Here is a 12792-nt window from a genome sequence, read left to right as displayed (position 1 = left end):
AAATCATGTTGATATTTTTTATTAAGTTCAGTTTAATTCCCAGATTTATAGGTTAATTTAAAGAAACTTACTTCATGATGTTGAATTTCTTTTAGTCAAGAGAAATCTCTATTCACTTATTCATGTCTTTTTTTTTCCTTCACGCATAAAACTGGGGACTTTCTAACTGAAAGAAAACTACTGACTTTTCAGTCACTCAACTCTAGTTAAGAGCTTTATAGCTGATTCTCTGATTTTCCTCATATACAAGCATACTATTTGCAAATGATAATTTTGCTTCCAATTTTTATAAATTGTCTTTCTCTTGTCTAATTGCATAGGCCAGTAACTCCAGAACAGTGTCCAATAATAGTGATGATAGCGTGCATTCTTGTTTTGTTTTGTTTTCCCTGAATTTACTGGACATGCTTTAGCGTTTAAAACTGACAAATATTTTATGAGCTTTCAGCAGAGACACTACACGCTGTTTCTGTACTTTTCAATTCTCCTGAGTTTTCTGCATTGGCTTTCTTTGTCTAACACCTTAAAGCCTGAAAATTCCCTCCATTTGTGTAAAGATAAAAACCAAAGTTCTTCACCTGCTTGTTTCAAAAGATAAAACTGGAGTGGAGGGCAGGCTGGGCGATAAAGGAGCTTGCTGAGCTGCATAGCAATAGCTAAAGCAAAAAGGCTAGAAAAAGTTCCTCCGGGAAGAGGACCAAGCCCAGAGAGTCACTCTATAGAAGGAAGAACTGGAGCGTGGGGAGGAGTCGGGGCCACCCCCGCCCCCAGCCTCGCGTAGGTGCCACCCGCAGAGATGAAATGTGAGCCCCCGTGGCCGAGGACACGAGGACGCTGGATCTGCCGCCTTGCCCGCCGCCCAGCGCCGCGGGGAGAGACAAAGAGACCTCGGCCCCAGCGCAGCTCCGCGCGGCGCCCGGGCTCCCCTCGAAGCCTCCCAGGGCAATGGCCAGGGCTCCGCGCGACCCCGCTCCCCAGAGCGCTGTCCTCTCGGTCTGACCGCCCTCCAGCGCCCCCATCCCCTCCCGGTTCCGGGCTCACCCGCGGCTCCCAGCCCTCTGTACACACCGGTTTGTCTGTCTCTCTGTCCGTTTGTCCTGGCGCGCAACCTCCGGCCACCGGCTTGGATGGACGCGCGGAGGCTGCCCGGGTGTCCAGGGGTCTTGCTTCCGAAGTTGGTCCTGCTCTTTGTTTACGCAGGTCAGTGACCTAGGGCTACGGGAGAGGGGAAGGGGGCTCGGGGCTGCGCTGGGGTCACACTCCGGCCACCGCGGGTTGGGCGGGACGCACGGGAGCGTCGTGGGAGGTCAGACTGTGCGGTCCCCGCCGGGATGGAGCAGAGCCCGCGCCCGCGCGCGGGAGCCCTCGCTCGAACTCCACACGGTTGTGTTTTGTTTCTTTCCTTCAACGTTTTTCTTCTTCTTTTCCTTTCTCTCTCTGCGCAAAGCAACCAACCCCACAACCCCACATTTAGGGGATTTTATTTTCAACATAAAGTGAAAAATTTCCACGTGCATTCAAGACTTAGGAATCTAGGGTGAGTGGAGGCTGAGCAGAGGGAGAAAAGCACTTTTTTAAAAAAAATCTTAAATTTAGAGGTTTCTCTGAGATTTTCAAATAAACTAATCTGGTGACTTTTCCAAATCAGTAAGTGCTACCCACTGCCCCCTCCACCTCCACATTCTCAATATTCCAGGTTTTCCCTTTTAGACATGAGAAGCCTTAGATCTATGTTTTCGTTCTTAGGATGATTCTCAAGTGTGGTGGACAGGGTAACTGGAAGTTTTGAGTTGAAATATAAGGTTTTTTAAGAGGCATAAATTCACCCAGAATCTAATCCGTTTTCTGTGAATTCATTACTCACTTGTTTGTAGGGGAAGGACATCTCATTTCCCTCATTCCTAATTACTCTTAGTGAGAATTGCTAATAATTGATGAAGGAAAGCGGTTTTCTTGTTTTGTGACTGATGTGGAGTCCAAAATAGCCTTTCTTTGGTTACTCATGTATAGAATTAATTATACATGTGGTTTGCATCTGCTCCATAGTTCAAAAACAGAATAAAAGCAAAGTTCTTTGTAAATGTTCTCAGGTCTCTCATTTCCTAGAACAGGAACCACAGGCTTACCTATGACCTTGCAATACTAAGTTTGCATATAGCACTGTGATTTACCTTTTGATACTTAGAAAATACTGCAACAGAAGTGAAGATGTTCATTCAACATTCATACCTTCAACAACAATAGAATTGAATTCCTCATTCAACCTGGCCAGAAATGAGTCACAATAACTTCTGTAGAAATTTCCAATCTGTTTATTAAAATGTAAATTTGTGGCTGCCGGTAAGTTGTTTTAAAGATATTCTATGCTGACCTTCAGATAGAGAAATTAATAAAAGTAGTAAAAGTACTTTCTATTAAATGAGAATCTACATTCTAATGTGCTTCCTACACATTTCTTTTACTTAAGTTGTATAAGATTTTCAGAATTTGAGAGACCAACAGAATCGATTGCATTAATATTCATTTTATATTAAAATCTCTTTATCACTTCATGTGAAGCAATGATAATTCTTTCCATCTCCTCTGTTTATCAAAGGAAAATGAAATAAGCAAATAGAACACAGCAAATGAAATTTTAATACCCTCACTTGCCTTTAATTGCACCATTGGACACCTTTTTCTTGTTCTTTCATCTCTTTTATTTCCTTTGGTGCGCTGAAATCTAATTTACACACTTTCCCTTCCCTTTTTTCATGGGCCCCCAGTGTTAGGTGCACAGCAACCCAGGATTCAGGAAACCCACACAGCTGGCCAGCAGCAAGCTTACCAGTTTAGAAAGTTTTCACTCCACTCATTTCTTCTGTCCATCCACATCCCTCCCTAGGAAGCTGCAAAGACATTGCCAGCCAATACCAGGTCAGTTTATCATCTTTGATAAGAAATGATTAGCTAGTGTGCTTTTGGTATTAATTCCTGAACTTTTTATTTCAGAGGCTTTTTTATGCTTGCCACGTTCACTCGAGTAATACCTCTTGAATGACAGCTGTTGAGTGATACAGTGGCCAGGCTGAGTCTTTTCTGGTAGATAAGGTGTGCCCATTACTCAAAGGTGTAAAAGGTTGTGTTATGGGAGAGATACAGTCACATGCTAGAGCTGTTCAAGGGAGGGGAGTTTATCGATTAACCAGTTTATCGCTGGTTTAGGAGTTTATGCTCTGTGAAGATGATGGCTGTTTTGGTCAGCATAGTTGTCTCAGAGCCTCGCAGAATGCCTGGCCTGTAAGAAGACCTCAATAAATATTTGTTCAGAGAAGTTGAATTGAGAAGGACTTTTAAGAACTAGACCTTTGAAGTATAAGGAAGCCTTGGACAGAAGATGGGGTAGGATGTAGTGTGAACAAAGGCAAAAATCATGAGACGTGTACATACACAAACAGATAGTACAGTTGGGGGGAGACAGGAGGACACTGCAGAAATAGAAATAATCTGGACACCCTGTTAAGTGAATTGCCAGCTTTAATGGGACATAAAGCTAAGTAGATGCAACTCTCCATAACCTGAATTATGTTCCCCAAAGAAATTGCAAGAAGTTCACGTTCCATTGGTTTAAGTAAGAGCAAGGTTTCTATACCTGAAGCATGGTGTTTTACTGAGGAGTCATATTTGGAAAGAGACCGGTGAAGTGTTTACATTAACACCCAACTCCCACTGCAGGCTATAAAGACAGGATTTGGCCAAGGTTTTAACCTTCCTGGCCTTCGCCAGTGATTTCTGTCCCCTCCCTTTCCTTCCTTTCTTATCCTTAGCTGCAGATTGCAAGAGCCAATTCTGAGCAAGTGTTTGGAGCCAGATGTTTTCCTGTACTACACATTCCTCAAGATGGGGTGGGAGTGGGGCCGCTCCTTCCAGATCATGCCTTTAATTCAAGTCATTGAAGAAAATGTGAACCGGCTAATTTTCAAGAATATTAACTTGACCATGCGAAGTAATATTATTTATCTTCTGAGAGCAATTGGGATGTTTCATTCTTTTACAAGTGAGAAAGTACTTCTGTATTGTCCAAGCCGTGATCTTTTAGGAATATTCTCAAATAAACTGGAGAAAGCCCACTCACATGTCAAAATAAGTTTTGAGGTGCGGTCGAAACTCCAGTTTGGAAATGTTGTGATTGCAAATGTATTCACCATACTCCATCTTCCCTTATCAGTTGTTTAATTCAAGGAAATAGACAAGAGGGCTGGAAAATGCCATAAAAATAATGAACAATGTTTGCTGCAGGTATAATTTAGCTTCTTGGCTACAAGATTTTGGGCTTGGTTTCCTGTAACATTTGCTCAAAATATTTTGATAACACATGTCCTTATAAGAGTAGTAATTGAATCTTTGATAATCACGGAGAGCTTAGTAAGATGCCACTGTCTGGGGTATCTTTCAAAAGGAATCGTATGAAGCTACTTAAAAATCACTTATTCTGCTCCAACAAAATAAGGGAGGATGTCAGCTCTCCCACTATCTGAATGGCTTTTAAGAACAGGAAGCAAAACATCCCAGCTAAGCCCTTGAGATAACTGCTTAGTCTAAATATTTAAATTAATTAAACAATTCTGAAAATGAGAGCTATAGAAGTTCACTGGGAAAATGATAAACTGCAAAAAAGTATACACTGTTAAGAAATCATTAGGCTGTGTTTCTTGTCTTCAAAATTTTAATGTGGATTTAAGTAGTTACTGAATCTTACAGAGGTGATTATTCTTCCCTTTCATTTCTTCTTACCACATCCCAGAAGAAAAAAAAAAAAAAACATTAAGGTTTGTTCATTTATGAAGTAGAAATAAAATTGAGTGAAAGAAAATATGAAATTTTCACTTGTTCCACAAAGTTCATGCATTATTGATAAAGGTGAATGAACATTGCTAATATTTGATTATATCAATTTTTTAAGAATCATATTGGCAGGGAGGTGATTTAAAAGCAAAATCTTAATTTTCCTCTTTGGCCAAATCTATAACGTGGACATGTAGGCATAAATATAACATTTGCACTTTTACGTTATGCTTTTGACAGAAAGCAATAGTCATATAATTTAGATAATAGTTGATATGACCTTCAGAGATTGAGTTTGGAAATGACTTATTTTGTGATTCCTGAACATGTAACTTAAACTTGTCAGACTATATAGTTAATACGTGTACCTGAAACTCATATATCCATTACTGATTATAACTAAATAACTTTAACTTGCTAAACATAAATTATTTAGATGGAATAAAGACTATTTTAAAGGTAAGATAACTTTTAAGTCACCATTTTTGGTATAATTTTCCTTGCCAAAAACATGGAAAAATTTTGGTATAATTTTCCTTGCCAAAAACATGAAAAGTAATTTGATTTGTCAGCTCCAATATGGCCTTTTTAATCAGAAAATACTTTTTCTCCTTCACATAGTGCTGTTTCATAGTTTATTGGTTCTTAAATCTGACATCAAATAAACTCTTAATTATTCACAAGTTAATTATCTATGGGGACTTTTTCCTATAGCTTACTCATTATCTCCCAATCCAAATGGATTGACAGGATACACAGACTCATTTGTGTTACCATATGTATGCAAACTATAATTATAAAGGTAAAAAATGATAAAGAAAAGAAAGCATATACTGCATTGTCATAAAAATATACATTAGTTAGAAATTATCTCCAGTTGACATGATTCGTGTCAATAAAACTTTCCATTAAATGTAGTCAAGAGTAATACCCTAAAGTCAAAAGACTTTATCATTTAAAAAATATTATAAGAACTCTATTGACAAAATGAATGTCTGATTAGTTGGATCATTCATTCTTCCCCTTCATTGTCTCATTCAACCAAATCTGACTGCCAATTATGGTGCTTGATACAGAAGATTCAAATAATGGTCTTTGCCTTTTCTACTGTTATGTCTAATAAGGAAGGAAGACAGGTTTAGACGTGCTTACAAATGTTTTAGAATTCTGAGTAAGAACTCTAAATGTGCTAAAGGGTAGTCATTGACCAATTAAGATATGAAATAGAGTAATTTTTTGTGCAGTAGTGGTTTCAGAACTGTAACTACATGGATGTGGTTTTTATTTTGTAGAGGATTGCCTTGCTCAGTGTGGCAAAGACTGCAAATCTTACTGCTGTGATGGAACCACGCCCTACTGTTGCTCCTACTATGCCTATATTGGGAATATTCTTTCGTGAGTATTAGTTAAATTTGGCAATATTGACACTCTTTCCTTTGGCCAGTTACATTTTCAAAAAATACTAAGTTATAGATATGGGCAGAAAATTTTAAGATTTGTGGTTGGCCTAAAAGTTTTACTGGATATACTCAATACTCCTCACTATCTAGTGTGTTATATTATTTAACTAAATGTGCAAATTAATATACAAAATAATGTGCCTTTATTAGAATGGAGTTTAAAGAATGTTCTTTTACTGCCTCATTTGTGTTTTATAATAATAATAATGTCTTAAGTCGGCCATGTTCATATTCTTGCTCATTTTTTAACATTGTAAGCTATGTATTTTTGTCTGCTTTGTTGAAGGATTTGTAAGTTAGACTTTGTCATTTAATGATAGCCAGTTTATTTCACCACCTATATAGTTGTCTGACTCATCCAGTAGATATCAGGGAAAATAGACATTATGAATAAAAAACAGTTGAGATATGAAATGTCAGTTTTCTACATAATGCTTACAACGCAGCTTGAGGAAAAAAGATCAGAGCCCAAGAAAGGCTGGGCATCAACCGTATAGGGAGAGATCCAACTACAAAAGTCAATGAAACATACACACGTAGACTGTGTTAAGCATTTCCCTATAACAAATTAAACGTTTATTTTAGAGATGCTTCTGGGCTAAGGGAAATGGATAAGCAGGAACTGTCTTCAGAGTTGTACGTATGAAGACTGTGTGCCTCTGTGTTCCTCTACACACACCTTCAAGTTGAGAGATAAAAGGTAGAGAATTAGGAACATAAGAATTTCACCCATGGAAATCACCCATGGCTTTCAGAAATCTGCCTCTGTCCTCCTTCGTGTTTATTTTTCAGTTGACTGTCAGGATGATCTGAAAGCTGTTTTATTGTGATTTAACTCCTGTCCTATGAAGGCTTAAGTGGAGCGCCAGGAAGATTAGACACTAAGTGATACTTGCCTGGCTATTTTAGGCATTTGTCCATTGAGATGGCTGATAAATCATCCTCCGTTTCCTGAGAATAGAAAACTTGGCATCACATCAACTTTCTAGAATCAAAGTGGGGCTGATCTTAGAGATCATGTCTCTCTGAATAAGGCCAGAAAAATCACACTTGAGGACACTCCTGAAGACTGGCATGGCTATGTAAGAAAGAAGAAACGGCCAGTTGTCATAAAGGTTGAAGAGTAGAATTTAAGCATTCTTTGAAGTGCAAATAAACTCTACATTCAAAAGTTTGAATTTTTCCTCATGGAAGACTTGGTGGAAAAAGATTAAGTCCCCTTACATTTAAAGAGTCCGCTCAGAATAGCCTACATATACATATATAATGATGTTTCACATTTGTGTATCATTTCATTTTTCCTAAGTTAATTGAAATATTTTATTACTAAATTCAAATTTGATTTTCAAGTGGTCTCCATATGCCAGAGGCTGCTGTTCCACGTGGCTGTGCGGTGGGTCCTTTGAGTGTTATAGATTTGAGGAACCTGGGGTCAGAGTATGACTGTGATTCTTTGGTCCTCTGGCTCCTGGCCCATTCCTCTGCCCCCTGGCCCATTCCTCTGCCCCAACTACATCATGGTGTGTGTTGTGCTCCTAGTTCTCACCTCATAGATACATCCACCCTGTCAAATACATATAGAAGACATAATTACTTATAAATCAGAATACTTAAATTTTTAAAATTTACAGATGTGCTTTACATGCTTTATATTTGCAAGCAGATTCACCTTTTTATGGTGCATATTCTGTCCTTCAACTAATTTCATCACTTGGCTAAAGTAAAGAATTCGTTGAGTTTATATACTTATCTGGGTCATTAGGGCCATGTACTTGTTATGTTTGAAAAAAAGAATTGTGTTTTGTGGATGGCGGAAATAAACACAGATGGCATTATATTTCAGGCATTTAAACTGAATTTTCTGTTCAAAATAGAAACCACTAAGTAAATCCCTTGCTAAACAATTCTTAGAGAAAAAAAAAAAAAAAGAGCCTTAGAGTGTTTTCCCCATTGGATAAAGGAGAATACATTTTCAGGATTTCCAGTTATTGTTTAAGATTTGAAAAGAGTTAACTCCACCCAGAGCTTTTCTTTTCTTTTCTTTTTTTTTTTTTAAGTTAGGGTGGGGGGTGGAGGGAGGAAAAAAAAATAATTCCAAGAATGCTTTAAAAAGTTCCTTCATGTACATGTTTTCAAATATTCACTATTTTGGAAGTCATAAACTTGGAAGAGAGGATGTTGCCTCTCTTCTAAGCACCTAGGCACATTCTTAGTAAAAATCATTCTAATCATCTTAACAGAAAATTTAATCTTTGTGGTCAATAGTAAGGTAATGAGGAGGAAAGCAATAAATGCACTGGAATGTTACGTTTTCTCAATGAATAATTTTATAAACTGGCTTTAATTTGGTTTCTGGCTTTGTTTATTTTCAAAAATAGAAAATGTCTTGGCTCAGCTTAAAAGGAGCTAAAAAGAGTACAACATACAATTTGGATCACTCTAGATTCTGTGTAAATGGGATGGGAAGGTATACTTGATTCTTCTTGCTGATGCCTCTCCCTAAAACAGTCAGAGTAGAGCTATTTAGCCCTGAATTCTGTTTATTTCGACTGTCCTTCTTCTGTTGCAAATTGACCATTAAGATTAGTTTTCAAAGAGATCGCAAGAGCTAACCTTTAATTTACCTTTTAGTTTAAAAATCTTATTTTACTCAGGTCTCTTTCTTTTAGATATTTTATATTCTAAATATGAGTTAATTTTGACAAGTAAATTCAGATTCCCCCTCCCCATCTTTTTTTTTTTCTTTAGTTGGGAATTTTAGTATTTACTTGTGTCTCATGAAAAAATTTAAAAATTAATCTTTAAAAATAGCTGATGTACATTTTTTAATTGGGATATAATTGACATGTAACATTACATTAGTTTCAGGTATAAAATACAATTATTCAATTTTGTATATATTGCAAAATGATCACTACAATAAATCTACTTGATATAAATCTATTTAAAATAGCACACCTACTTTTGATCATTATAATCATGGATATTGATTTCCATACAGAAAAGTAATAGCATTATTTTCCAGAATTAAGAATAATTTTTGCAATAGTCAGCATATACTATGCAACCAATTATTTACAAATACATACTCAGTGCCCATGACCATGGCAGCAAAGGATCCAAAGATGAATAAATGATGCTCCCTGACCTTTGTGATCTCACAACCTAATAAGAGAAGAAAATGTAGACAAATAATTCTAATTCAGTGGATTAATCTATGAAGTGCTATTGAAGGGCAGGGAAGAGAGGAAACAGCTAAGTATGTGTGTTTGTGTGGGGGGGGGGTGAGTGTGTGTTTAGAAAGTGGTGTTTAGAGAAAGCATCATGAGTATGAAATTTGCACAGAGTTTTAAAGAAAGAGTAGATATTTACAGAAAAGGACAGTGAAGAAAGGGAAGAGCATTCCAGACAGAGAGAGTCTAGAGTACAAAGGCAAAGACGTAAGAAAGGAAACGATCAGTTTGGGGAAACCCACGCTGTTCAGTGTTGCTAGAAAAGGAAGGTTAAGCTTTGAAGATAACGTACAAACAAGTAGGTCAGACAAGAGCCCCTCACTGTTACACACTTTTATTGGTCATGTCTAGCAAAACTAAAATAAAATAATTCAGCATTTTTCTGGAAATAAGACAGCTAGTTTCATGCAGAAAAAACACATTCTTCAATACCTCTAAGACCAGGGACAAAGGTGAGAAGGCACCAAGTGGAGATTATTTTTATTCCATAGAGAAAATACTGGGAATGAGCACTTTGAGATGTACACTATTTAGGACCATTTATGACAGAATATACGGCTTTGGAATTAATTCTCCACTTTTGATATTTTTGATCATGAAGGTAACTATCTGACAATTGGCAACCTTACTGTGTTTGAAAATGAGAAATGGGCCAATTTCCAAATAAACAATTTCTCATCAAATTGATTCTCAAACATTTTATCCAGTCACTCTTCTCCATGGAAAATAAACATTCTTTGATGAATATGGAAAGGCATATTTCAGTTTTGCTGCTGATGAAATTTGACTGACATTGCCTAGAGGTAAGATCCAACATAAAGGTGTGGTTTGTAGAGTATTCTTTAGAATCTGTAGATTTCAAGGGATCAGTGGGTGCAACTGAGTGGCTAATTACTGTTAGTCATGGAAGAGACTAAAAGTAGGACTTTACTGAAAGTGAAGAAAACTGCTACATGAATAAGAGAATAATTGTACAATATTGAACAGGAACCAAATAATGACTGAGTTGGACATCGTGAGCCAGATGACAAGAAACAAGATTCAGTCCCTTCACTCAGAAGTAAATTTTTACCTTTGCAGTTTGCTTTTGTAAAATGCAGCTCTATCTAGGGATTCTTCCGTGCACCATCTGGCCAGCACAAAATCCCCACGGGGCAAAATCAAGAGGAAGAACTAATAATGGAGATCCTGGTAGGATTAAGTTTCTTTCCTTCTCAATGAAATGTGAATGATATATTGCCTGAAGTTTTGGAAAGACACCTACTAAATATCACGACTGTGATCTTAGAGCCAAGTTATGCATGAAAGCAAAACTGGGTTGAAAGATAAAGGTTTCATATTTCCAAATGGCACTTGATTTCCTATACTCGCTAATTCAGATGAGTATTCTGAATAAAACACGTGAGTCCGTTCAGATAAAGACAGAAATGTAATACAGCTTGAAAGCCCTTTGGCATTGGTAAAAAGATCATTTAAATGAAATGAATTAAGATATTCTTAGTACTTAGATATAAAAAAAAAAAAACTCTGAAAGATATATACTAAGCAAATTAAAGTTTGTGGGAGTCTTGTTTTGGTTTTAAGAATGACCAAAAAAAAAAAAAACCCTAATATAATGTTAAAATAAACATGAACTTGATTTTAAAATGTGGCCATGCTAATGAGGTGACTTTTGGAAAGCACTTGAGGATGGGGACTGGTTGCCAGGGAAACCAACCTTGTGATTAGAGGGTTGGAACTTTCAATCCTGGTCCCCAGACCTCCGGGGATGAAGGAGGAGCTGGAGACTGGGTTCAATCATTGATGGCCAATGACTTAATCAACCATGTCTATGTAACGGAGCCTCCATGAAAATGCAAAAGAACAGGGTTGGAGAGCTGCCAGGTTGGTGAATAAACACAGAAAGATTCGGAGAGAATGGCGTGCTCAGAGAACTTTTTTTTTTAGTTTAAATAATTGAATAAAAAGTTTAATGTACGCAACATTGTAAACTGACTATACGTCAATAAAAAAATTAATGTAGTAACACATAATGTTTAGTATAAGAAAAAAGGCATAGCTTTTCAGAAGACATGTGTTTACATTTTATGTATTATTAAGAGCAAATATAAATGTGTAAATACCTAAACTTTTTTAAGTCAACTATATTCTACTCAATCATGACTGCTTCTGTAAATTAAAGCTTCATTGTTAAAAACATAATTTGTTTTTAAGAAGGACTAGATGAAGTTTCTAGAACATGTTCCCAGCAATTTATTTCTACAAATTTCTACAAAGATAATCTGGGTTCTACTGGAGGACGTCACTGTGAATCATACACAGTTCCTGACCTTGAATTGCTTATAAGCTATTGGGGAACACGGACTTATAAAACAGATGATTTAATAGGTTTTGGAATCAGAAAAGAGTTTTTAGTCCAACTTCAGGGTGCTCGGAAGACTTCTTGAAAGAGAATAATTCTAAGATGAGCCTTGAAAGAAACAGCAATGGATCAAATTCATCACTCAGAGTTAAAAAAAAAAATTAGTAAACTAGGAATAGAGAGGAAAATTTCTTAACCAAATAAAGATCTCAGCCCTCCCCCCCACCAAAACCCTACCTCAAACACCATACTCAATGCTACAATGTTATAACCCTTCCCTTTAAAGGCAACTGTAAGACAAATAGCACCCCTCTGTTCAGCATCCAACTGTCCTGGTCATTGTAACCAACAAGACAAATTAAAAAGAAGTGATATGAATTGGAAAGGAAGAAGCTAAATTTTTATTATTTACAAATCATATGATTGCATATACTCCTCAGCCTATAAAAATGAATAAAAGAATTCACCAAGACTACAGGACGTAAGATCAGTGTACAAAAAGTAGCGCATCCTCGTATATCAGCAACACTCAGAAAACGTTGTATGTCTGTATGTGCACAAATCTCATTTACAACGTCAAAAGCTAAGTATCTAGTAAGAAATCCAAAAATACATATGGCTTTTTTAGAGCACTATAAATATGTAAAAGTTTTGAGAGATGAAAGACCTAAAGAAATTAAGAGATATACCAAATTGTGGGTGGGAATATTGTAAGGATGTCAGTATTGGGATATGTCAGTTCTTCCTGAGCTGTATATAAATTCAATGCAATTCTAATCAAAACCCACAAGACCATTTTTTTTTTGTTGATTTTGACAGACTGAGCCAAATATCTATATGGGCCAGTAAATGGTGTACAAAAAAGAAGACAGTTACGAAAAATAAGAAAGTGAGAAGACATGCCTTGGAGGCA

The 12792-nt window shown here is 36.9% G+C and overlaps 1 protein-coding gene across 1 annotated transcript in view; it reads left to right on the top strand.

Moving 5' to 3' along the window:
• The first annotated feature begins 626 nt into the window (after positions 1–626).
• The window catches only part of CYYR1 (cysteine and tyrosine rich 1), a 98737-nt gene continuing 86571 nt past the window's right edge, over positions 627–12792 (top strand). The window contains 5 exon segments of the mRNA XM_031458327.2: positions 627–841; positions 844–914; positions 916–1024; positions 1026–1200; positions 6117–6219. Coding sequence (XP_031314187.1) covers positions 797–841; positions 844–914; positions 916–1024; positions 1026–1200; positions 6117–6219 — 503 coding nt within the window. The 5' untranslated portion in view covers positions 627–796.

This window comes from Camelus dromedarius, chromosome 2 (assembly GCF_036321535.1).
Source record: "Camelus dromedarius isolate mCamDro1 chromosome 2, mCamDro1.pat, whole genome shotgun sequence".
Lineage (NCBI taxonomy): Eukaryota > Metazoa > Chordata > Mammalia > Artiodactyla > Camelidae > Camelus > Camelus dromedarius.
Note: the sequence above shows the minus strand (reverse complement) of the source record. Positions and strands in the feature narration are given on the sequence as shown.